We start from the raw sequence: 26395 nt of genomic DNA on the forward strand, positions 1-26395 counted from the left end.
GGCTCAAGTGGTAAAGCACTAGCCTTGAGCTGAAGAGCTGAGGGACAGCGCCCAGGCCCAGAGTTCAGCCCACACAACCGGATCAAAAAAAAAAAAAAAAAAAGAGTCCTAAGATTAGCCGGGTGCCAGTGGCTCACGCCTATAATCCTAGCTACTCAGGAGGCTGAGATCTGAGGATCATGGTTCAAAGCCAGCCTGGGCAGGAAAGTCCGTGATTTTCTTTTCTTTTTCTTTCTTTCTTTTTTTTTTTTTTGGGACCGGTCATGGACCTGAACTCTGGGCCTGGGCACTGTCCCTCAGCTCTTCAGCTCAAGGCTAGCGCTCTACCACTTGAGCCACAGCGCCACTTCCGGCTTTGTTTTCTTTTTGCTTATGTGGTGCTGAGGAATCGAACCCAAGGCCTCATGCATGAAAGGCAAGTGCTCTACCACTGAGCCACCTTCCCAGCCACAATTTTTTTTTTTAGGGGGGGTCCGGTCGTGGGGCCTGAACTCTGGGCCTGCGCGCTGTCCCTCAGCTCTTCAGTTCAAGGCTAGCGCTCTACCACTTGAGCCACAGCGCCACTTCCAGCTTTGTTTTCTTTTTGCTTATGTGGTGCTGAGGAATCGAACCCAGGGCCTCAGGCATGCAAGGCAAGCGCTCTACCACTGAGCCACCTTCCCAGCAAGTCCGTGATTTTCTTATCTGTAATTAACCACCAGAAAATCAGAAGTGGACTGTGGCTCAAGTGGCAGAGTGCTTGCCTAGAGCTGAAGAGTTCAAGGACAGTGTCCAGGCCTGGAGTTCAAGCCCATGACTGACCAAAAAAAAAAAAAAGAGTCCCAAGATTTGTCTGCCTGGGCTGGCATCAAATCAAGATCATCAGATCTCAGCCTCCTGAGTAGCTAAGATTATAGGTGTGAACCACTAGAACTTGGCAGACTTCATGCATATATAGTCTCTAAAATAACTAAAACTTAGAATTTACCTTAGTCTTGTTTTGAGCACATTCTATGAATAATGTGCTGGATATGATAGTTTTACTTTTGTGTTTGTGTGTTTGTTTGTTTTGAGAGAGGATCATCCTATGTAACCCAAGCTGGCCTCAAATTTGTAATCCTCCTGCTTTAGCCTCCCAAGTCCTGGGATTACAGGCCTATACTACTCTATCTAGTTCCTAGTTCTATTTTTGCTAACAGATTACTATTAGAAGAAAAAATGGTGCTTGCTTAAACAGCTCATATACTAACATTGGAACAATACAGAGAAGATTAGCATGGCCCTTGCGCAAGGATGACATGCAAATTCGTGAAGCGTTCCATATTTTTGGAGTCAAAGCAGACACTCTGAAAACATTACAGGATGGAATAGGAGAAACCCCAGGTCTCCTTGGCTCAGGCCGAAATTTTCTTAATAGAGACCCAGAAACACAACAAATCAAAGATAGGTTGGGCAAATGGGATTGCATGAAATTGCAGAGCTTCTGCATGGCAAAGGACATAGCTAGCAAGATCAATAGAAAGCCCACAGATTGGGAGAAGATCTTCACTAGCCATACAACAGACAAGGGTCTCATATCTAAAATATACCTAGAACTAAAAAATTAAATCCTCCAACAACAAATCCTCAAAGAAACAACTGCCCAATAAATAAGTGGGCTAAAGACTTACAGAGAAACTTCTCTGAAGAGGAAAGAAGGATGGCCAATAGACACATCCAGAAATGCTCAACCTCCCTAGCCATAAAAGAAATGCAAATCAAAACAACATTGAGATACCACCTCACCCCAGTTAGAATGGCTATAATCAAGAACTCTAATAACAACACATGCTGGAGGGGATGTGGACAGAAGGGAACCTTACTGCATTGTTGGTGGGAGTGTAAACTTGTTCAACCACTTTGGAAAGTAGTGTGAAGGTTCCTCAAAAGACTCCACATAGAGCTCCCCTATGACCCACCAATCCCACTTTTGGGCATTTACCCAAATGATCACAAACAAGACCATACTAAAGCTACCAGCACAACTATGTTTATTGCAGCATTATTTACCATAGCTAAGATATGGAACCAACCCAGATGCCCCTCAGTAGATGAATGGATCAAGAAAATGTGGTATATATACACAATGGAATTCTATGCCTCCATCAGAAAGAATGACATTGCCCCATTTATTAGGAAATGGAAAGACTTGGAAAAAATTATATTAAGTGAAGTAAGTCAGGCCCAAAGAAATATAGGTCCCATGGTTTCCCTTATTTGCAATAACTAGTATATGTCTGAGACAAACAGATACTGTCAGACAAGTTGATGTTAGGCGAAATGAACCCCAAGATAAGGATTCAAATGTTTTTTTCTTTCTTGTGATTGTTTCCAACATATTTATAAGATGATTTTTTTGTTGCTATTGTATGTAACTCCTCCACGATATAACCCCTGCTTTCACTGTATTTGATGCCGGTATAATTTGTGGAGGGGAAGGGAAAAAACAAACTGTTTAAATAGGGATACAGGTGGATCCATTACAACAATGAGATGTACAAGACGTTATGTCAAAAAAACAAACTTTACAACTTTGGTGGGGGGTGGGGGTGGGGTGGTAGTAGGGAGGTGTGGGGGTGTGGGGTGGAGAGGGGAAGGGATGGAAAGGGGAAACAAAGGAGGAGGCAACAATGCTTGATAAGAAATGTACTCATTAGCCGGGCGCTGGTGGCTCACGCCTGTTATCCTAGCTACTCAGGAGGTTGAGATCTGAGGATCGCAGTTCAAAGCCAGCCCAGGCAGGAAAGACCGTGAGACTCCTATCTCCAATAAACCACCAGAAAACCGGAAGTGGCACTGTAGCTCAAGTGGTAGAGCGCTTGCCTTGAGCTGAAGAGCTGAGGGACAGCACCCAGGCCCAGAGTTCAAGCCCCACGACCAACAAAAAAAAAAAAAAAAAAGAAATGAACTCATTATCTTGCCCATGTAATTGTAACCCCTCTGTATGGTATTTTCACAGTAATAAAAAAAAAAAAGAAAAAGAAAAAGAAAAAAGGTTGCTGGGTATGTGGTGCAGACCTGTAATCCAAGCTACAAGGAAGCAGAGATGAAAAGATCTCTGTTCAAGGCCAACCTGGGCAAAATAATTAGTACAAACCTGTCCCCACAACAAGCTAGGTATGGTGGCACATGACTGTAGTCCCAGCTATACAGGAGACAGAGGTAGGAGTGTCATGCCCAGGACAGCTTAGGCAAAACTACAAGACTTTATTTGAAAAATAAGGTTTAGAAGGGTTGAGGATGGCTCAAGTACTAGTTCAAATCCAACACCCTGATTTCAAATCCCAGTACAGCTTAAAGAAAAAGTTAAGCTGGGCGCTGGTGGCTCACGCCTGTAATCCTAGCTACTCAGGAGGCTGAGATCTGAGGATCATGGTTCAAAGCCAGCCCAGGCAGGAAAGTCTGTGAGACTCTTATCTCCAATAAACCATCAGAAAACTGGAAATGGCACTGTGTCTCAAGTGGTAGAGTGCTTGCCTTGAGCTGAAGAGCTGAGGGACAGTACCCAGGCCCAGAGTTCAAGCCCCACAACCCCCCCCAAAAAATTTTAAAAAGTTGTTTTTTTTTAAGTCAGGCACTAGTGGCTCATATCTATAATTCTAGCTACTCAGGAAGCAGAGATTAAGAGGATCATGGCTTAAGGTCAGCCTGGGCAAAGAATTCCTGAGACCTCACCTCAGTCAATAGCTAGATGGAAAAGCATGCTTCTGTCATACCAGCTGTATGAGAAGCATAAATAAGGGATTACAGGCCAGGCCAGCCTCTGGCCAATAAACAAATAGTTCATTAATATATCATTTAAAATCTGCTTACAGGCCAGTGGTGCTGTAGAAGAGACAGCTTTTTTTTTTTTTTTTTTGGTTGGTCGTGGGGCCTGGGAGCTGTCCTTCAGCTCTTCAGCTCAAGGCTAGTACTCTACCACTTGAGCCATAGTACCACTTCTGGCTTTTTCTGCTTACGTGATGCTGAGGAATCAAACCCAGGGCCTCGTGCACTCTATCATTCTATCACTGAGCCACCTTCTCAGCCCCAAGAGGCAGCTTTTGAATAGCCTTAACTTCATGCATATGACCACAGCCCATTTAGTGTTAGTGTCCCAAGCCATTCCTTTCCTTGCTTTGGATGTCCATTTAACACAGTCTCTTAGGCTGGGGATATAGCTCGGTAGAGAGTGTGCTTGCTTAGTATACCCAAGGCCCCAGGTTCAATACCAGAACTATAAAGAAAAAAAGAAAAAGAGGTGCCTCTTTTTTTTGGAGGCTGGCATGGGGGTTTTCCTCAGCGAGGTGCTAGGACATTGTAGGGTGAGATGCCAGAAGGTGATTGGGGTAGGATCCCAGTGGAGGTTTCTAGGCACTGCAGATATACTGCAGATATACAGTGGCTCACACCTGTAATCCTAGATACCTGGGAGGTTGAGATTTGAGGATCAAGGTTTGAGGTCAGCTAGGGTGGGAAAGTCTATGATACTCTTAACTCCAATTAACCAGAAAAAAAAAAAAAGCCAGATGTAGAAGTATGGCTCAAGTGGTGGAATGCTAGCCTTGGACTAAAAATCTCAGGGACAGTGCCTAGGCCCTGAGTTCAAGCCCCAATGCTCCTCCCATGGAAAAGGCCATGTGGATGAGGAAACGGCAGCCTGCTGGCCTCCACTTCCTCTCAATTGTGCTCCCCCCTCTTTCCATCCAGCTCCCACCATGGATGCCAGTGCTCTGCCCCTCAGTCCAGACTTCAGGCCTCATCTGTCTGTGCCATACTTCCCTCTCAGACTGGCATCTTCCCAAGGTTGGTACCTCCCCCCGCCCCCCACCAGGCTGTTTCCAATAGAGAAGGATCAGGGAAGGAGAGGAGGCTTGGAACCACAGGCTCCCCCCGCCCCACACCCCCACCCCAGCCTGCCCCATGGGCTGTGTACCTGATTGCCACCAAGGCCGTGGCAGAAGTACATGATGAGGGGCTTCCCACCGCTGCGATTGTTCTCCCCCACGTCCAGACATTGTTCGGTGCCAAGGTTCTTGATCTGCAGAGTGGTAAGCACAGAGGGGAGCTGGGTTGGCCTAGCTGGAAGTTTCCTAGTTTGCAGTGTGAGGCCCAATGGGAATAAACATTCTCGTTTCTCTGTTCACTAACCAGGATGCCTGGAGTGAATAGCAAAGTAAGGTAAAGAAACCTGCCCCCTCTCCAGGGCCCGGAGCTGGTGGCTCATGCCTATTTAGAAGGCTGAGATCGGAGGTTTGAGGTTCAAAGCCAGTCCGGGCAGGAAAGTGCATGAGACTCTTGTCTCCAACGAACCACCAGAAAACTGGAAGTGGTGCTGTGGCTCAAAGGGGTAGGGTGCTAGCCTTAAACAAAAAGAGCTGAGGGACAGCACAAAAAAGAACCCCCAAAGCTGGAAGGATAGAACAGGAGCCACTACAGGGCAGGATGAGCATTCCCACAGGATACCAAATGTCTGGAAGAAGCCCTCAACATGTAAGAGCTCCCTTAGGAGCAGACCATGAGTGTCCCTGGAACTTTGCATTCCCTCCCCCAGCCCTTCTGGATGGGAAACTCTGGGGGTGTAGGCAGCCGTGTTTTAACATGTCTTCCTGCCGATTCTGATGCATATTAATATTTTTGGGTGTGTGCCAGTACTGGGGTTTGAACTCAGGGCCTGAGCGCTGTCCCTGAACTTTTTCACTCAAGGCTAATGCTCTATGCTTGAGCCACAGCCCTACTTCTGGCTTTTTGCTAGTTAGAGATAAGAGTCTCAAGGAGTTTCCTGCCCAGGCTGACTTCAAACCTTGATCCTTAGATCTCAGCCTCCTGACTGGCTAGAATTACAGGTATGAGACACCAGTGCTAGGTTTGTGTATTAACATTTGAGAAGCACTGCTCATGGGTTATTTTTTCTCTTAGCAGGTTTTGGGCTACCCCAGGAAGTGTGTATCTTGGTTAAAGGAGGGTGGAAGGTATAAAGTAACCGTTGCGGATAGTGTACTGATGGATTGATTCTCAAACTTACAGCTCCGTAGAAGGTGGGATTCAGGTCAGGAACAAACATCTCTGGATAGATGTTGTGCAGAAACCAGGAAAAGTTGTGACAGTGTAGTTGTTCCCTCAGTTGGAGTCGTTCTGAGATGTCACCAAAGGATTTCTGCCAATCAAGCCAGCCCCCTAAGAGTCAGTTTCACAGCCCTGACCTTCCAGCCCAAGCTGATGCAGCCTGGACAGCACACAGCTCCCTGGGGTACTCTGGCTCCTGCTCTTTCCTACTCAGGACCTGATGAAGCTGTTGGCTCAGTCTCACACCCAATCCCAAACCTCCTGCCTTGGTTTAGGAACCAATACTCCTATTCTTCTCAGAGCCATTCCTTTTTTTTTTTTTTTTTTTTTTAACTCCAGTACTGAGGCTTGAACTCAGGACCTCACTCTCTCACTTGGCTTTTTCTGCTCAAGGTTGGTGCTCTGTGACTTGAGCCACAGCTCCACTCCTGCTGGTTAATTGGAGATAAGAGTCTCAGGGACTTTTCTGCCTGGGCTGGCTTTGAACTTCGATCCTCAGCCTCCCAAATAGCTAGGATTACAGGCACCAGCCATTCTTCCTATAAGTGGTTCTTCCCCAAATCTCTTACCTTCCCCCTCCCCCCCCCCCCCCACCAAGGACTTAAGACTCATTAGGTATGGACAATTAAGCCCTCCCTCTTTTTCTAGCTTTTGTTAGTTGGAGCCCTCTGCTGGGGAGTGAAGGAAGACTCAAGATAAAGGTGTGTTGTAGAGTTGGGGGGCCCTGACCAGGGCCTGGGGTTCTGGACCCCTATTCACTCAAATGGCTTCCAATTGCCACTTCCTCTCACCTCCTGGGCCATCTTCGCTGCCTGTAGGTTCCTCCTGTAGAAAATCTTCTTGTAGTTGTCCATCCAGACCTCGGCCAGGCGCACTTGGTTACGAGCAATGACACTGGTGCCCTTGGGGAAGGTGTGGGGGCTCTTGGTACGGAACACATGGCCTACCACTGAGCAGGGGATGATCTCCAGCTGTCCCCCACACTGCCACACCTGACACAAGAAGAGACAGGACAGGGCCTTCAGGGGGTGTGGCCAATCTCCCTCCAAGCAGCTCTCTTCAATTCTCAGGGTGCCAAACCCCAGGTCCCAAGACTCAGGGAAATGGGATTCTTTTTTTCCCTTGGAAAAAGGGACATTGACCATGCTTCTTCCTATACCACAACTACACAATTCCAAGCTCTCTAATGTTGGTTCCCTCTGATTCTAGCAAACATTGATTTTCAGGATCATGAGGTGACAAAATACCTATTTCAAAGAAAAGACAGTTGGTTAACTTTGTGTGTTGTATACCTACTCTGAGCTCTGATCATTTGGCTTTTTGATCTGGAAACATGATTTTTTTTTGGGGGGGGGGAGTTGGTCCTCGGTCTTGAACTCTGGTAGTTTCCCTGGAGTCTCTTTGTGCTCAAGGCTAGCTCTTTACCACTTGAGCCACAGTGCCACTTCTGGCTTTTCCTGAATAGTTTATTGGAAATAAGAGTCTCACAGACTTTCCTGCCTGGTCTGGCTTCAAGCAATGATCCTCAGATCTCAGCCTCCTGAATAGCTAGGATTATAGGCATGAGCCACTGGTGCCCAGCTAGAAATGTGATTTTTAATCAGCTCACCTAAGGGTTTACTAGAAACAGTAGTCCTTTCAAATAAGGCATTAATGCATGAATCACAGGACAGTCAACTGTCAGCGGGCACCAGGTAGTCACCTGGGACCTTAGCTTCCTAAGATAGGAGCTGCACAAATGTCAGAGGCTTATTGAGCAGTGTGAACTAGAATTATGGGAATTATGGAAACTGACCAAGTGACCGTTTTCCTGAAACTTAAGATATTCATCCCTTCCACTGACTCATCTTTTAGGTTTTATTATTTTTATTTATTTATTTATTTTTATTTTTATTATGTTTATGCTGGTATTGAACTCATATTCTCCCTTGGCTTTTTCACTCAAGGCTGGTGCTCTACCACTTGAGCCACAGCTCCACTTTGGGCTTTTTGCCCAAATTGGAGATTAGAGTCTTACGGACTCTTCTGGCTGGCTTTAAACTATGTGTGATCCTTAGATATCAACCTCCTGAGTAGCTAAGATTACAGGTGTGAGCCACTGGTACCTGGCTTCTTTCGGGTTTTATGTGATGAGGCACGTGTGCTTCATTTTAGTGTGGCAACAATGGAAGCACACAATCTTAAGTGCAGTGGAAGATGCTATTTACATTATTTAACATGTGCCTGACACTGACAGATGGCGTCATGAACAAACTTGTTCACTTGGTACTTGATTTCTCACTGGTATAGGGGTTTGTGCAGGTTTCACAGAGGCAATCTTTCTTCTTGACCTAATCTTGATTTGTCCAGTTCCTAGAATCCCTGAGTTCTGCATCCACCAGAATCACAGTTGCCCTCTTGTCCCACAGTTATGAAGAGCTTGTTGAGAATAAACAGGGAAAATCCAAAGGCTACCAGAGGTTATGTCTTTTGATCTGGAGAGGGGAGCTTGAACCCCTACTCCCCCAAAAAGAGTTCCCAGTCCTCAGATGTCCAGCCCCGACCGATCCCTAATATTCTTCCCTCTGAGAAGTTCTGCAGGGTAATTTGTTTTAAGCAGTCTAACTGCCAGAGTCCCTGCCACGGAAAAGGAGGGGAGCAGAGGAAGGGCAGAGCCATGGCAGGAAACAGCCACCCTTTCAACTTCCGGTCCAGATGGGTCATTACCCACAGCCAGCTCTTCAAGCTGTGCCCTGGAATGCTGTAGTTTCCCCACAAAGCCCCTCTTCACTCTCACCCGGAAGGACATTTCCACGTTCTCCCCTCCCCAGATCTCCATCTGATTATCATAGGTACCGATGTGCTCAAAGTAGGCCTTGGAAATGGAGAAGAGGCCTCCAGCAAATGTCGGGGATCTAGAGAAACAGAGGGAGAAATGTGTGATGAGGGGAGCAACTTGTGGCCTCCACTCGTAGGCCTCCTAGCCTCTCTCCCTCCCTCCCTCCCTCCTTTTCCTTCCTGTCATCCCAGGACAGGCAGTCACTCTTCCACTAAGCCACTCACTCTTGCTCATGGAGCTTTGATTATGTCCTCTCTCACTGCAGGACCAGGTCAAGGAGAGGTGTAATTAACATTCCTCCTCTAGAAGGTGCTCATTTGTTCAACCAGTGGTTTCTGAAATGCCAGCCTGTACTACAGGGTGAGCATCAGAGCTGATAAAGACAGCTGGGTCCCTCAGAATGCAATCCACCACCAGCGGAAAGCCCCATCACTGTTTTTTTTGACAGCAATACGACAGATACTCTTTTTTTTTTTTTTTTTTTTTCTGGTACTGGGGCTTGAATTCAGGGCCAGAGTGCTTTTATGCTCAAGGCTGGTGCTCTACCACTTGAGCCATACCCTCATTTCCAGCTTTTTTGTCTGGTTAACTGGGAATAAGAGTCTCCTGGACTTTCCTGCCTACGCTGGCTTTGAACCTTGATGCTCAGACCTTAGTCTCCTTGGTACCTGGAATTTTTTTTTGTGCCTGTCCTGGGGCTTGAATTCAGGGCCTGAGTGCTGTCCCTTTTTGGTTCAAGGTTGGTGCTCTAGCACTCAAGCCACACCCCCACTTCCAGTTTTTTTTGGTTGTTAACTGAAGAGTCTCTTGGACTTTGCTGCCTAGACTGGCTTTGAACCACAATCCTCAGATCTCAGTCTCCTAAGTAGCTAGGATTACAAGTGTGAGCTATCAGCTCAGATAGTCAATTTTTACAAGCTATATAAATTGGTTTTGGACATAGGCAGGATTCAATGAATGAATGAATGAATGAATGAATGAATATTAGCTGAGTGGACCCTATTCTGGGTCAGGGTCCTTGATCTTTCAGGGATTCTAAGGCCATAGGGACCTAACCCTGGGGTTTTATACTACCAGAGAAACTTAAGGTTTTGAGGAAAAGCAGCCAGTCACCTTGAACAGTAGCCACTGATAAGAGGGGCTGCTGGAATGGGGTAGGTAGTCAGTGAGATTGGGCTCAATGTTTAGCAGGCTAGAGCTGCCCAAGAATCTGACTTTCAAAGGCAGGAAGGTACAGTGAAGACACATTGATAAAAACAACTCATTCCTAGAATCTATGGACTTCAGTGGCCAGGAGGAAAAATAAGCACCAAGGGAGGTAGGATTATAGGCCGGGATGGGCAGAAGCAGGTAATCAGCAGCTATTATTGGTTTCTATGCCAGGGTCAGGCTGGGTTAGACGAGACTTTGTTGTCCTCAGGGGCTGGCTTCCTATAGTATGACCAAGCAGAAACTGCTGGATTCCTAAACCTACTAAGATATCTGAAACACAGTGGGGGCCCAGCCAGCAGTCATTAGCTCTATATATCAAAGTGACCTCCCTCACAAGCTGGGTGTCAGCGGCTCACTCCTGTAATCCTCGCTACACAGGAGGTGGAGATGTGAGGATCATGGTTCAAAACCAGCCTGGGCAGGAAAGTCTGTGAGACTCTTATCTCCAGTTAACCAGAAAAAAAGCCTGAAGTGGAACTGTGGCTCAAGGGGTAGAGTCCTAGCCTTGAGCAAAAAAGATAAAAGACAGCACCTAGACTTTAAGTTTAAACCCTGATACTGGCTACAAGCACCTAGCTTTGGTTTTACCCTGTGGCTGCTCATCTCCCTCATGTTGGCGCCTGTGGCCAATTCTGGGAGGAATTTCAGTTGGAAACCCTGGTGTTAGGGCTAGCTTCTTGTTCCTGGTTCTATTCTCTTCCAGGCATCCTAAAGTCCCATGTGGACCCAGAGCGGCTCAGAGAGTCCTAGAGCTCTACACGAGTACTTGGAGGCTAACGTGCTCTTAGAATTGCCCCTACTAAATACCAGGTATTTCCTGGCCTACTTCTCTGGGGGACTCTGGATCCTTCAGCTCTCCTATTAGCCTTTCTCCTTGTCTTCCTCCTTCTTCCCTCTTCTTCTTCCTCCTCCTCCTCCTTTTCCTTCCTTCCTTTTCCTTTCCTTTCCTTTCTTTTCCTTTTCTTTCCTTTCTTTTCCTTTCCTTTCCTTTCCCTTCCTTCCTTTCCTTTCCTTTCCTTTTCTCCCCCCTCTCTTCCTTCCTTCCTTCCTTCTTCCCTCCCTCCCTCCCTTCCTTCCTTCCTTCCTCCCTTCCTTCCTTCCTTCTCCTCTTTCTCTTCTTCCTCCTCCATGCCAGACCTGGGTCTTGAACTCAGGGCCTGGGCCCTGTCCCTTAGCTTTTCCCCCTCAAGGCTGACACTCCAGCATTTGAGTTACACCTCCACTTTTAGATTTTTGGTAGTTAATTGGAGATGAGTCTCATACATCTTTCTGCTTGGCCTGGCTTTGAACCTTGATCCTCAGATCTCAGCTTCCTGAGTAGCTAGGATTCTGCTCCTGAGTCAGGGGTACCCAGCCACTCACCAGCTTTGAGAGTGAGGGTTCAAGGCCCTCTTGGTGCTTGGGGCAAGCCACGTGTGCTGCCAGGATATTTGGAATTAGGCACAAATACACTTCTCAGACACTGGAACTTTGTCCTCCAGTTGTACAGTCATTGGCTATCAGAGCCTGAGACTTCTGTGATGGGTGGCGACCAGGTGCCCTGCCCTGGACCCGTGCAGCTGGGTGCCTGGCCCTAGGTTGGGTGGGATTTGTTGCGGCACAGGCAAAACAAAAGGCATCTATAAAACAAGTGGACTGTTGATAAGGAGTTCTGATTCCTTTGCTCTCTCTGTTTTTCTGTTTTCCTTCTCTAATGGAGACAGAACAGCCAGCCAGGATTCATGGGGTTTCACTACATGGCCTCCATGTAGGCCCTCTCACCTGAGATTCTGGGGAAGCATTTCTTAGGATTCTGAGCAGCTGAAGAGGAACCCCAACATTCTTTCCAAGCCTTCCCTCTAGTCTCTGACCACTATATCCCAACTCTGCTTTCCTCCAGCCCTGAGGTTTATTGAGTTGACTCTTAGGTCTTCTGGCCAGAAGAGGAAAACAGGAACACACCAAATCTGATCTGAAACAACGGTTAAGACAGATAGTCTGGAAGTGGCGCTGTGGCTCCAGCAGTAGAGTGCTCACCTTGAGCTGAAGAGTGCAGGGATATTGCCCAATCCCAGAGTTCAAGCCCCAGGACCAAAAAAAAAAAAAAAAAAAAGACAGATGGTCTTGCTGGGTGCCAGTGTCTCATGCCTATAATCCTAGCTACACAGGAAGCTGAGATCTAAGGATCATAGTTCAAAGCCAGCTTGGGCAGGGAAGTCAGTGAGATTTTTTTTTTTTTTGCCAGTCCTGAGGCTTGAACTCAGGGCCTAGGCACTGTTCCTGAGCTTCTATTGCTCAAGGCTAGCACTCTACCACTTGAGCCACAGTGCCACTTCTGGCTTTTTCTGTTTATGTGGTACTGAGGAATCGAACCCAGGGTTTCATGCATGCTAGGCAAGCACTCTACACTACACCACATTCCCGGACCTCAGTGAGATTCTTATCTCCAATTAACCACCAAAAAAAGGCCAGAAGTGGAGCTGTGGCTCGAATGATAGAGTGCTAGTCTTGAGTGGAAAAAAAAAAGTGCCCATGCCCTGAGTTTAAGCCCCATGACCTACATACACACACACACACACACACACACACACACACACACACACACACACACACACAGAGTCTCTAATAGCACCTGCACTAGGTGTACAGGGATGGAGAAGCAGGTGCGAGGGAGCTTAGCCCAGCTGGACTTTAAACAGTGGATTAAACTTCTGTCTCCACCTAACAATGCAGGACCTGGCAAGCTAATCCTATGGGCATAATGCTTGTTTTTATAGGGCTTTGAGCCCAAGAATAGTTTTGTGTGTGTGTGTGTGTATGCACATGCGTGCTTGTGTGTGTGTGTGTGTGTGTGTGTATTCTTTTTTTTTCTTTGTCATGGGGCTTGAACTCTGGGCCTGGGCGCTGTCCCTCAGCTCTTCAGCTCAAGGCTAGAAGCTCTACCATTTGAACCACAGTGCCACTTCTGGTTTTCTGTGGTTTATTGGAGATAAGAGTCTCATGGAGTTTCCTGCCCCGGGGTTGGCTTTTAGCCGTGATCCTCAGATCTCAGCCTCCTGAATAGCTAGGATTATAGGCATGAGCTACCGACACCCAGCTGTGTGTGTCCTTAAGCTTGAGCTCAGTGTCTCCCACTCTTGCTTGTCTTTTTCTGTTTAAGGCTGGTGCTCTGCCACTTGAGCCGCATCTCCACTTCGGGCTTTCTGTTGGTTAATTGGAGATAGAGAAGTTTCTCAAATTTATCTGCCTGGGCTAGCTTCAAACTTCCATCCTCAGATCTTAGCATCCTGATTAGCTAAGATTATAGATGGGAGTCAACTAGCACCTGGCAACTTTAACATTTAAAAAGTGCTGAAAGAAATCAAAACCAAAAGAACAATACAATGCATTGTATATGGTTGGCAAAACTTAAGATGGTTATTCTCTGACCCTTTACAGATTAAGTCCGGTCAGCTGTAGCAAACTTTTAACTGCAGAAAAGTGACCTATTGCATTTTGTTCTAATTAACCATTTAAAAAGTCAGAAGTGGAGCTGTAGCTCAAGTGATAGAGTGCTAGTTTTTAGCAAACAAACAAACAAAAAAAAGACAAAAAAAAAAAAACCCTCAGGGATAGTGCCCAGGCTCTGAGTTCAAGTCCTAGGACTGGCACAAAAACAAAAACAAAACATGTCAAGTGTTTGGTAGAGCATCTAATAAATACTGGTGTGTTAGGAGGGTGATGGCCGGGTTGGGGGTCACCAGGCGGTGGTCCTTACTTGATGGGATAGGTCTCATCCTTGCGCCTCTGCTTCTCATGTGCAGGTAGAGTCTCCCAGCCGAAGGTCAGGCTCCAGTCAAAGTTACCGCGGCTATGGACTCGGCCCGTCTGCACCGGCTTGGAGAACTTGAAAGTATTAAGGTCGATGGTGACAATGTCCGGGCTCACCACTGCCGTCTTGTCCTCAGCAATTCGAGCCAGCAGCGGCTCTAGCCAGCCATGGAAGCACTCACCTGTAGACCCAGACAGCGATGGGCCAGCTGCCAGCTGCCCATAGCCAGATCACACCCCCTTCTTGGGGGGATGGACGGGACACAGCAGGATTGGGGGACCTGCCCCCATCCCCTGGTTACTGGCAGAGCATTGGGTGATCTCTCACCCCACCACCCCTTGAAAGATGGAGGTGACTTTGGAAGGGGGAATGGAGGTCTCAGGAGAGTAAGATTCCCAACTCCAGTGATACAAAAGCACAAGGCAGGCTCTGCATAGGGATCTTCAAAGTCCCAGTCCCCCCAACAAAAGAGTGGATTTTGGAAAGGAGTGTTAACCTCCCCCAGAGTATTTGCACACCAAATTCTATTCAATTGTACAACTTTCCTCAACTTTTCAAACTTCAGTGAACAAATATTGCTTTGTCTGGCTTGTTGGAATCTAATTTTGTTAGATGAGCAAGGGTGAGCTCAGTCTCATTTTACAAATGAGAAAACTTGCCGGGTGCTGGCAGCTCATGCCTGTAATCCTCAACCACTCAGCAGGTTGAGATCTGAGGATCACGGTTCAAAGTCAGCCCAGGCAGTCAAGTTGGTGAGCCTCTGATCTCCAAGTCCCCAATATTTGTCACTGCTCATGAGGAACAACCTCTCAACTGTACCCCACAATGGTGGGGAGATATTCTGGTTTTCGTCAAGAGGGAGATATTTCTTGGCTCCACATTTCTCCCTCCTATAGGAAAGCTCCCCACAAGCCAATTCTCCCTGTAAGAGGATCTCTCTTGAGTGGCAGGTATGTGGATGGGGAAAGAGGTAGGGATGAACAACTGGTGGTCCAGATCACACGCCAAGATTTGGGGGTCACCAATTGTTTTAGGGCTGTTCATGCCTCTTGAGGAAGAGGCAGAAGTGGATAGGGGTCCCAAGCCTCTTATCCTAGAACTGTACTACAGGACAGTTCCCACCCTGCACTCTGCCAGGGAGAGAAGCAGGAGACCTAGAACTTCAGGGTGCCAGGCACATGTGTGCTACTCACAGTGAGCATCCAGGAAGGTGAGCACCTCTGCCTGTGCTACGCTGGCCCCCAACAGCCGGGCAGTGATCAGCCCCTTCCGCTCTTCCTGCCGTACCACCCTCACGATCTGCAGCTGCTGCACGTACCGCTCCAGTTTCTCCTTCAAGTATTCTGCAAGGGACAAGGCCATTGTTGCCAGTCTGCCATTGTTGCAAACCTAATCCCCTGTGGGCACAAAGCTGGTGCCCCAGGCCTGAATGTCAACCCTCCCACATACCTGCTCTGAGACATTCATTCTACAGAAGGCAAAGGCGGGGAAGGAGACGGGGGAACAGAGCAGAAGGAAGCCCTGACTTCTGGCCAGGCCCAAGCCCTACCTGCTACACTGGTGCCAGGGGCACCTTCTCTATTATCTTAAAGCTGTGTTTCTTTGGTCTCCATTAGAGTCTACACTTCTAGCAATGGCTGTTTGATGCCTTACTCAGTGTTTCCACTGTCTCAGAGCTACCATTCTGGCTTCCTTTGTCCTCTTTGTAGCCCTCTCAGTGTCTGTCATTTCCGGTCTCCTATCTCTTTACAGTAAGTTCATCTGATAGAGACGACACAGAAGATATAGATGCTGATTTCTCATGTGTGTGCCCATCCTCGGGCTTGCGCTGTCCCATAGCTCTTTTGCTCAAGGCTAGCACTCTATTACTTGAGCCACAGCCTCATTTCTGGCCTTTTGGTAGTTAATTGGAGATAGTCTCACAGACTTTCCTGCCTGGGCTGGCTTTGCACTGGGATCCTCAGATCTTAGTCTCCCGAGTAGCTAGGATGACAGGCATGAGCCACGGGTACCCAGCTACATGATGTTGATTTCTTGCTTGCTGAATCAGCAGCTTTTTGTTGTTGTTGTTGTTGTTTGGTAGCATTGGGGAATGGAACCCAGGGCCTGGTACAGTACAGTCAAACTATCACTGAGCTACATCCTCAGCCCCAATCCTCTCAATTTCTTCTTCTGTATATGGAACTTTCCCCACTGTGGATTGTGGGGGTTGAACTCAGGGCCTGGGCACTGTCTCTGAACGTTTTTGCTTAAGGCTAGTGCTCTACTACTTTGAGCGACTGGTCCACTTCTGGTTTACTGGTGGTTAAGGGGACATAAGAGCCTCACAAGCTGGGTGCCAGTGGCTCACACCTGTAATCCTAGCTACTCAAGAGGCTGAGATCTGAGGATCGAGGTTCAAAGCCAGCCCCGGCAGGAAAGTCCATGAAACTCTTATCTCCAATTAACTACCAGAAAACTGGAAGTGGCGCTGTGGCTCAAGTGATAGAGCACTAGCCTTGAGCTGAAGAGCTGAGGGACAGTGCCCAGGCCCAGAGTTCAAGCCCCATGATCAGACCAAAAAAAAAAAAAAAAAAGAGTCTCACAGACTTGCTTGACTGGGCTGGCTTTAAACTAAGATCCTCAGATTTCAGCCTCCAGAATAGCTAGGATTACAAGTGTGAGCCACTGTTACCCGGCTACATATGGAACTTTTTTTTTTTTTTTGGGTCCGGTCGTGGGGCCCGGGCACTGTCCCTCAGCTCTTCAGCTCAAGGCTAGCGCTCTACCACTTGAGCCACAGTGCCACTTCTGGCTTTTTTTTCTGCTTATGTGGTGCTGAGGAATCGAACCCAGGGCCTCATGCATGCAAGGCAAGCACTTTACCACTGAGCCACCTTCCCAGCCCCTACATGGAACTTTTTAAGGGATTAAAAAATAACAAGCTAAGCAGATTTAAAGTACATTTTAAAAAGTGGCTGGATCATAGCTCAGTGGTAGAGTACTTCCTTACCACATACGCACATAGATACTATCTCCCCTCCCATTAAAAAAAAAGTCAGATACCAGTAGCTCACACCTAAAATCCTAGCTAATCAGGAGGCTGAGATCTGAGGATCTTAGTTCAAAGCTAGCCCTAGCAAGAAAGTCCATGAGCCTTTTAAAAAAAATTTTGATTTTATTGTTAAGGTGGCATACAGAGGGGTTACAGTGACATACGTAAGGCTGAGTACATTTCCTGCTGAACATTGTTACTCTCTCCCTCATTTTTCTCCCACTTTCCCTCCTCCTAACTACCTCCTCTCAGGTTGTAAAATTCATTTCCAACATATTGTCTTGTGAGTATCACTGTTACATTGGTTCGCCCTTTGTCGTTTGTCTCACCAAAAAAATTTTTGTTGTTCCCCTTTCCCTTCCCCAATTCAGATAAATATATATGCAAGATACGGGGTACCAAAATCAACTAAAGTGACAACAAGGAGAAAAAAATGAAAGAAAAAAAGAAATAACTTCATGTAGTACATTAAAAGCAACAACAAAGAAAAACTTCTTCACTCCAATCAACCTCCAAAAAGGCCAGAACGAGAATTGTGGCTTAAGTGGTAGATTGTTAGCCTTGAACACAAGAGCTCGTGGACAGCACACTCAGGCCCTGAGTTCAAGCCTCAGGACTGGAACACACACACACACACACACACACACACACACACAGTAAAAAGAGGCCAGGCACACACACACACACACACACACACACACACACACACACACACACACACACACACACACACACACACACACACACACACACACACACACACACACACACACACACACACACACACACACAGTAAAAAGAGGCCAGGCACCAGTGGCTCATTCCTGACTCAGGGGGCTGAGATCTAAGTATCACAATTCAAAGCCAGCACAGGTAAGAAAGTCTGTACAACTCATCTCCAATTAACCACCAAAAAACCACCAAAAAAACAAAAAACGTGGCTGTGCCTGAAAGTTATAGAGTGCTAGTCTTGAGCAGAAACACTCAGGAACAGCACCCAGGCCCTGAGTTCAAGTAGCACAATTGACAAAAAGAAAAAAGAAAACAAAGTGAAAAGGAACTGTGTCCCAAGTGTTCTCCAGGGGCCAGATGCAGAGCTAGGGAGCAGGTAGAATGGCGAGTACAGCCAAGGTGATCATTTGTCCTGTGGAATGCACCACCTTGGTGCAAGGCCAACCCTGGAACAAATGGTGATGTACACCAAGCCTCAGGGCCTTTGATTGGGTGGTTCCCTTGCTGGAGAACACTCAGAGTGGACTTTCTTGGCTAATGTGACTAATAGAGTTCTGTAATGGCTTTGGATTTCACCTGAAATCCTCAGGGCATCACAAAATTGCTCTATTCTGATGGAATCCATCTTAAAGTGCATTTTATATTATATCTATCTTACTTAAGTTTCGTTAAGTGTTCTTTTGGCTTATCTGTGCTGCTGTTCTGTTCTTGACAATGCAGAAGGAAGTCGCTGGTAGTTCCAGAGGTCGGGGGGGGGGGGGGGGGGAAATGATGACAATTACAGGTGTCCTGTCTAAAATGAACTCAGCCTTGTGTCTTGCCCTGAAAACAGTGCTTTACAAACCACAGATCCTGGAACAATTCAGTTGGTTGCCATTGATCCCTCCCTCTCCCTCTCCCTCTCCCTCTCCCTCTCCCTCTCCCTCTCCCTCTCCTCTCTCTCTCTCTCTCTCTCTCTCTCTCTCTCTCTCTCTCTCTCTCTCTCTCACACACACACACACACACACACACACACACACATTTACTGCAACCAAACACTTGGCCCCAACTCTATGCCAGTCACTCAACTAGGTGCTTTGCTATTTATTTCCTTCTTGAATCTTCTCTAAGAAGCTTACAGCTCTAGAGACTAGGAAGTACTGATCCCAAGATAAAAGATGAAAACTAAGACCTAGAGCCATGCATGAGTCCAGGGTCACAGCTATTATGGCGACAGGGTGCTAACCACTCTGTGTCTAGTGGGTTCTCCCTTCCCCTCTAGGAACAGGAGGTTGCTCAGCCAGGACTTAATGTGCAGGGGTTTCCAGGTGGCCCCTCTGCAACCTCCCCGCCACCCCATCTGAGGCCTTGCCACTTTCCCATGTGTGAGACCCCAGGAGGAGAGAGGAAAAAAGGACTTTGGCTGAGCTGTTCTTTTGGTCACTGCTAGGAAGGTAGAGCCACTGGAGAAGAAAACTATAATTTGGAATCTCAACTGCTTTCTTTTTCAGTTCTTCCGGATACAGGTGCTGGAGCTGACATAGTCTCATGTGGATGGAAGCGTTCAGGCAATCATCTGAGAAGGGGCTACATCTTATTCCAGGAATGTGGCATCTTGCCTCTCAGGCCAGGACCTCCTAAAGCTTCATGTGGCAGTTTCAGCCAAGCTGTCACTCAGCAAACATCGGCTGAGTGACTGCCTGAGGCTGGCCAGGGACCTGTGTGCGTCATCAAAGAGCTCAGACTCACTACCCAACTGCAGCCCCAAGTGCTACTCTGACAGGAAGGAGGGAGGAACCCACGCAAGCAAGCAAGCAAGCAGGAGCTTGGGTTCCTCTGAGAACTTGCTTAGCTCTGCTGACAGGAAGCTCACAACAGTGGAGCTAACCCACTGACGAAGCATCACAGGAAGAGGGTTTTGTGGCAAGAGACTGAAAAGCTTTGAGCTGAAACCATGGTGGGGGTGGGGGTGCTCTACAAAGCTCTGAGTTCTACAAAGTTCTCCCAAACTTTCCTCCCAGTCTCAGGTGGCCACTGGACCTGAGGACTTGCAGCTCCAGCCCCAGACCCCAGACCCTTCTATAGGAGTCAGACAAGTCCCCTAAGTAACGCCACTTGCCCTTCCCTTGGACCCCCAGACATGCGACCCACAAAAGAGAGTATCACGGCTGAGCAAGGAGACAGGCCAGCCTACTCACATTCTCTTATCCTTCAGATGATTATTTATTTACTCATTCATTTATTCATTCACTTATTTCTTTTGTTGGTACTGGGGCTTGAACTCAGGGCTACAGCCTTACAGCTCAAGTGGTATTCTACCACTTGAGCCAAGCTTCCAGTCCAGCATTTTGCTAGTTAATGGATGATAGAGTCTCCCAGACTTTTCCATCCAGGTTTGTTTTGAATCATGATACCCCCAGGTCTCAGCTTAATGAACAGCTAGCATTAAAGGCATGAGCCACTGGGGCCCAGTTAGATAACCACTTTTTGATTTGGCTTCAACACTCCATTGTATACACTTCATTCAGTCTCAGGGTTTAAAAGACCATGTGCAGTTGGGTACTCCCAGCACTTAAGAGGCCCAAAGCAGGAGAATCATAAATGGGAGTCCCGTCTTGGCTACACAGTGAGATAAGAAAGGAAGGAAAAATAGAAAAAAAGCAACCTTGTTGTAGGGGTGGGGAGAAGAGAGGGAGGAGTAGAAAGAGAAGGAGTAGGAGGAAGAAGAGAAGAAAGCGTAGCGGGGAGGGAGAAGGGATGCATTCATGTACAGGAGGCTCTCAGGTCTTTCTCCTTGGTCACGTGGATCATGTGGATGATTACTAGAACCTGATACCTCCCCCAGGCTCTCTCCATATCACTCCACCATCAGCTCATCAGCCAGCACTGCTAGTTCTCTCTCCACTTGCCACTCTAACCAGAAAGTGCAACTCGTTTCTGAGCTCCGTTCTACACCCTGGCAGCTACAGGGAGCAGCAAAGGTCACTTTCTTTTTTTTTCTTTTCTTTTTTTTTCTGGTGCTGAAGATTGAAGCAAGGACTTCATGCATCCTGGGCATGCCCTCTACCACTGAGCCACATCCTAGCCCCAGAGTTATCTCTGAAATTATAAATCAGATAATTCCTTACATTCATTCTTCTCTCTCCTACTCTTCTCAACCCTCCTGTCCTCCCCTCTTCTCTCCTTGCTTTCCCTCTCTCTCTCATGGCAGTACTGCAGTTGGAACTCAGAGCCTTACTAGGCAGGTGCTCTACCACTTGAGCCACATCCACAGTTCTTTTTTTGTTTTCAGTTATTTTTCTTAGGTAGGGTCCCATGTTTTTGCCTGGAAGCAGCCTCAAATTGCAATCCTCTTAGTTTTCCCTGACAGCTGGACCCCAGATATGTACTACCATGGCTCAGTTTATTTGTTGAGATGAGGTCTAGAGAACTTTTTTTGCCTGGACTGGCTTCAAACTGTGATCCTCTCAGTCTCTGGCTCCTGAGTAGCTGGGATTACATGTGTGAATCATCACACCCCATTGTATTTTGTTTTGTTGAAACTGAATTTCACTAAATAGCTCAGGCTGGTTGCAAGTTTACAAGTTTCCAGCTTCGGCCTCCTAAGTGCTGGGATTTACAGGCACTTGCCACCATGCCTGCCTCTACATCATATAATTTCAGTAACAGTGTGTTAAAGAGGTACTTAAAAACAAGTTGAAGCTGGATGCTAGTGAGAATTATGATTTGAAGCTAGCCGAGGCAGACAAATAGAGACTTACTTCCAAATTAACCCACAAAAAGTTAAAAGTAGAGGCATGGCTCAAGTGGTAGAGCACCAGCAGTGAGTAAGAAAGCAGAGGGTAGGAGAAAATCCTGGATTTCAAGCTCCAGTTCCATAAGGAAAGAAAAGAAAAGAAAGATGGGTGGATGTTTTTATACACACACACACACACACACACACACACACACACACACACACACACACACACACACACACACACACACACACACACACACACACACACACACACACACACATATTAAAATCTAGGCACAGGCCATTGCTTACAAAGGTCTTATGATTCACTCTTGCTCACCTTTCTAAACTCATTTGTGCCAGTGTCCTTTCTGTTTCTTTGTCTACTTCTTTCCAGTTGTGCCAGCTTTCTTTCTGGTTCATTAATAAGTCATTCTTCGGGGTCTTTGAACTGGCTGATCCCTTGTGAGAACACTCAGAGTGGCTTTCCCTGGCTACTCTGCTAACAGCGCTCTCTGGTTATTCACTAGCTTAGTACCTTGCTTCCTGTTCTTTCTCCCTTCTGAGGCAATTTCTTCAGAACACTTACTATTATCTGAAATTATGTGCTTTCTTTTCAACTAAAAAAAAAAAAGCTACAAAAAGACAGGACAATCAGGAGTGAAGTCTGGGCCCTGGTTCTGATTTGTGGTAGGGAAGAAAAACTTTCCTAGCCTAGCACTGTGTTTCTGTCCCCTGTATCAAATGGCCATATACTGAAGGTCACAGCACTGATGCTGGGGGAACAGAGAGCAGGGGACATTGTATTTCAGAGAGACACGGCCCTTGTTTGTGTGTGTAATGGGAGCCAGTTAATCTGATCATGGTCAAATGTGTAGGAAATTTTATCCGGCGGCGGTGGACTACAGAGATTTCTGACCGTGGATCTGAGGGGTTTTATCCTTTCTCCACCGAACTAAACAGTGCTCAAAGCATCTCTAGAGTCTGCAAATTCTCAGGTAAAGCCATATATTTTAGAGTGCACCCACTCCCTGGAAATGGAAGTACATGCAAAATGTGCTCTGAATGTTATACCTTACTCCAGGGAGAGGAAGATAGAGTCCTCGATCCTTCCCTCCCTCCCTTTCTCCTTCTCTCCATCCTTCCCTTTCATTCTTTTTTTTTTTGGGGGGGGGGTCCGGTCGTAGAGCCTGGACTCTGGGCCTGGGTGCTGTCCCTCAGCTCTTCAGCTCAAGGCTAGCACTCTACCGCTTGAGCCACAGTGCCACTTCCGGCCTTTTACTTTTTGCTTATGTGGTGCTGAGGAATTGAACCCAGGGCCTCATGCATGCAAGGCAAGCGTTCTACCACTGAGCCACATTCCCAGCCCCCCTTTTCATTCTTCTATTCTTTTCTTCCTCTCCCTTCCTCCCTCCCTCCTCTCCCTTCTTCTGTCTCTGTCTTTCTGTCTCTGTTTCTCTCTTATGTGCTAGTCCTGGGGCTTGAACTCCGGGTCTGGGCTCTGTCCCTGAGCTTTTTTTGCTCAAAGCTAGCACTCTATCACTTTGGCCACACCTCCACTTCTGGCTATTTGGTGGTTAGTTGGAGATAAGAGCCACAAACTTTCCTGACTAGGCTGGCTTTAAAACAGGATCTTCAGATCTCAGCTTTCTGAGTAGCTAGGATTATAGGCAGGAGCCACCAGTGTCTACCTTGTCTGTCTTTTTTTTTGGTCAATTGTAGGGCTTGAACTCTGGGCCTGAGTGCTGTCCTTCAGCTCTTCAGCCCAAGGCTAGCACTACCCCTTGAGACACAGTGCCACTTGCAGCTTTTTCTGCTTATGTGGTGCTGAGGAATCAAACCCAGGGCCTCATGCATGCAAGGCAAGCACTCTGCCCCTGAGTCACCTTCCCAGCCCCTTGTCTGTACTTTTAAAAAGTGCTTCCAAGTGTCTTCCTTTCCCAGGGAAAATGTGAGCTCCTTGGAGAAATGGTCTCAATAGTATACTCACTCAGTCCCTCCTTCACCTTCAGATGCCCTGCTCCTCTCTCAGAACCCCCCCAACCCAACAGTCAGTTGGAAGCTAGGGGTCATAAGGAGAGGCAGCTGCTATACTAGAATGGCCCAGGACAGACACTGGAGGTGGAATTGCTTCCTAGCCTCTATATGGGAGCATGAAAGACCTTGTGCCACCTGGGAGGAAGGCCCAGCAACAGATGTTCCATCCATCTATGTCTGTCCCCCAGCCCTTTTCTGGCCATCACTTTATTGGGCACTTCATGGTTCTAAGACCAGCTTTCCAGACTGTTGGTCCTCTGCCTCTCTTCCTGCCAAGTGCCCTCATCCAAAGCTGACAAGTCTAAACAAGTCCACTCTTAGCTTAGACACTTGCAAGTGCTTCCTCATGTCCTAAGCCTGGCATGAATGTCAATTCAGCCCTCTTTCAGACTCATTTCCTACCATTTCAAAGCTAAGTCTCAACTATACCATATCTTTCTAATGAGCGCATTCAGATCTCTATGATGAGTTTGCTGAGTTCTTCCTAGGATGCCTGTGTCCCTGCATACTCTTCATTCCAGCCCAGCTCTAATCCAGCCTCTACTATGGACCAACCCAGCCAACCAGGCTGAAAGAGCCCTCCCTGGCTACCTACTCCCACCACCTACTGTTCCCACACAATGAATGCAGTGACACTAGTGCTGATGGATCTCTACCCCGTTTATCACCTTCTGCAGCCCCCTCATCTGTCAGATGAAGGAGACAACTGTCTTCATTTTTAGAAAAGGCAACTGAACTTCAGAGAGGCTAACTGCTTGCCCAAGGTCATAAAAACGGGAAGAATCAGAGCTGAGATTTGGACTTCTGGTGCTGGACTCTGCAGTTTACGTCCTTGTGACACCTGCTACAGGCATGTTCTAGCTGTACCTAGGAGGGTCATTAATCCTTTCAGGGAAAGATCTATTTGTCATGGCATATCATGGCACACCTGAAGCCTGGGTCATGCCAGGCACTTAGGAGATGTTGGTGGAATTGATGAGAGATTGTGATAGGTGTTGGTGAATAACCTCACTCACAGAGTAACATCTATAGCCACAGAACTTCTAACATGGAAGAGAAGAAGAGTGATCTAGAAGGCAAGAAATGAGGGCAGGCCTATCCTTTGCCTAGCCCTGGCTTCTCGAGATTATTTCTGAGTTGGGCCTAGCAGCTCTTAGGAAAACTTGGATGGCAAAGCTCTCCGAGTTTTCTACCCCACTGTACCCCAGGCCTGCCTACCTTCTTCTTCCTTCTGGCCTTTGGGATACGTGAGATGCCAGGTAGACCTGTTTTCCTTCTCAGAGTGCCCTGAGATTCCCCCCTACTCCCAGAGTGCCTCCAGCCTCACCCTCTGTGCTGGCGTCATCCACCAGGATGATCTCCTTCAGGAAAATGGCGGGGCTGGTGTGCAGGACACTGTACACGGTTCGTAGCAGAGTGGACCAGGCCTCATTGTGGAACACAATGATGACGCTGGTGGTGGGCAGAGGAGGACAGCGACGGAACTTCTGGTCCACACACCTGGAAGGATGAAAGTATGGACATAGATCTCCAGGTCCCTGGGTGTGCCAGAAATAGGGAAAGCTCTTCCTGAAGTGTACCCCCAAACCATCCTCATGCTTTGGAACCATCATTTTCTGTTGTAGTGGGAGCAGTACTCCCTTGTCCTTTGCTCCCCACCATCCTGGTTGAGCTCCTGTACCAGCCAACCTATTCCAATCCTCCCCCCTTCCCCTCGCCAACTCCCAGAGCAGCCTCTACACCCCAGCGGTGATGCTCAGGTTCCCCTACTGCCTGCCTCATTTGCTCCCTGCTATCAAATGAGGAGTTCCCAGGCAGAGGTGGCTCTCCCTCTGTAACATATTCACCGCATCAAGTGTGATACAATCTGGAGGCCCCAGAGGAGCAAGTAATAAAGGGCAAAATTGACATCTGAGAAAAGTGACTACAATTTCCACTCAATGTCAGGAAGAGGCTCTTCCCTTCACAGCTGGCCATTTTCAGGTCCTCTCCCATCCATTATCTCACTAACTCCCTGTAAGATGATTCTGCTATCACAGTCAACTTCCTGTGACCTTGTCTCTATCCTCATCCACTCCAGGGACCATGGTGTGTGGCATTTGGCCATGGTGCCACTTAGACACTGCATCTTGGGGTGGAGAGATGGGGCCCAGATTTCAAGGAATCATGCGACTTAGCACCCCTCATATCCTCTCACAGAGAGATTAAGATGAGACTGGTCAGGGAGATTTCTCATGGATTCTCCAAGTGGTTTGCTAATCTCCTTTGCTGGCTGTTCCAGGCCAATGCCCTTGTTCAGGAGCTACCAAGGACTGCATCTGGCTCTTGGTCAATGGGGACAATAGTTGGTCCAACCTGGAGGAACCCCAGACTCACATCCCTAAAAAAAAAAAAAATCATGCATTTTAAAAAGCCAGTTGTTACGGCTTATGACTGTAATCCTACCACTCATGAGGGAGAGGCAGGAGGAGCAAGAATTTGAGGCCAGCCTGGCTACAAGATTATCTTTGTGGTTTTGTTTTGTTTTTGTCAGTCCTGGTGCTTGAACTCAGGGCTTGGATGCTGTCCTTAAGCTTTTGTACTCAAGCCTAAGGCTTTATCACTTGAGCCACAGCTCCCCTTCCAGCTTTTTGATGGTTAATTGGAGATGAGAGTCTCATAGATTTTCTTGCCTGGCTTGTTGTGAACCACAATCCTCATATCTCAGCATCCTGAATAGCTAGGATTATAGGTGTGAGCTACTGGTGCCCCATGAGAACAAGGAGGAGGAAGAGGAAGAGGAGGAGGAGGAGGAACAAGAGTAGTCATGACTTTGTGGATGAAGAGCTCTCCTGTGGCAAAAGGACAAAAAGGGTCTAATTCTTAAGCTGAAAAACATGCAGCAGGGAAGACACAAAATCTGTAACCTGGGGACAGGTGACACAGCTGTTGTCCCATTAGAGTGAAGTGGATGGGGACAGCTCAGATCTAGGCTGTGATGTTCCTGCCTAA

The 26395-nt window shown here is 47.4% G+C and overlaps 1 protein-coding gene and 1 non-coding gene across 3 annotated transcripts in view; one reads left to right on the forward strand and one right to left on the reverse strand.

Moving 5' to 3' along the window:
• Nucleotides 1-26395, reverse strand: part of Galnt6 (polypeptide N-acetylgalactosaminyltransferase 6) — a 50946-nt gene that overhangs the window by 4031 nt on the left and 20520 nt on the right. For both annotated transcript variants that reach the window (XM_070041302.1, XM_070041297.1), the window contains exons 4-10: nucleotides 24732-24904; nucleotides 15077-15226; nucleotides 13830-14064; nucleotides 8840-8957; nucleotides 6855-7055; nucleotides 6023-6154; nucleotides 4934-5038 (exon numbers count right to left, since the gene is read on the reverse strand). In XM_070041302.1, the coding sequence (XP_069897403.1) occupies nucleotides 4934-5038; nucleotides 6023-6154; nucleotides 6855-7055; nucleotides 8840-8957; nucleotides 13830-14064; nucleotides 15077-15226; nucleotides 24732-24904 (1114 nt within the window). The remainder of the gene's footprint in view (nucleotides 1-4933; nucleotides 5039-6022; nucleotides 6155-6854; nucleotides 7056-8839; nucleotides 8958-13829; nucleotides 14065-15076; nucleotides 15227-24731; nucleotides 24905-26395) is intronic.
• LOC138806528 (U6 spliceosomal RNA) lies at nucleotides 1201-1307 on the forward strand. The gene has a single exon (XR_011365908.1). It is a non-coding gene; the product is annotated as a U6 spliceosomal RNA (small nuclear RNA).

This window comes from Dipodomys merriami, unplaced genomic scaffold (genome assembly GCF_024711535.1).
Source record: "Dipodomys merriami isolate MVZ:Mamm:240054 unplaced genomic scaffold, mDipMer1.0.p SCAF_10, whole genome shotgun sequence".
Lineage (NCBI taxonomy): Eukaryota > Metazoa > Chordata > Mammalia > Rodentia > Heteromyidae > Dipodomys > Dipodomys merriami.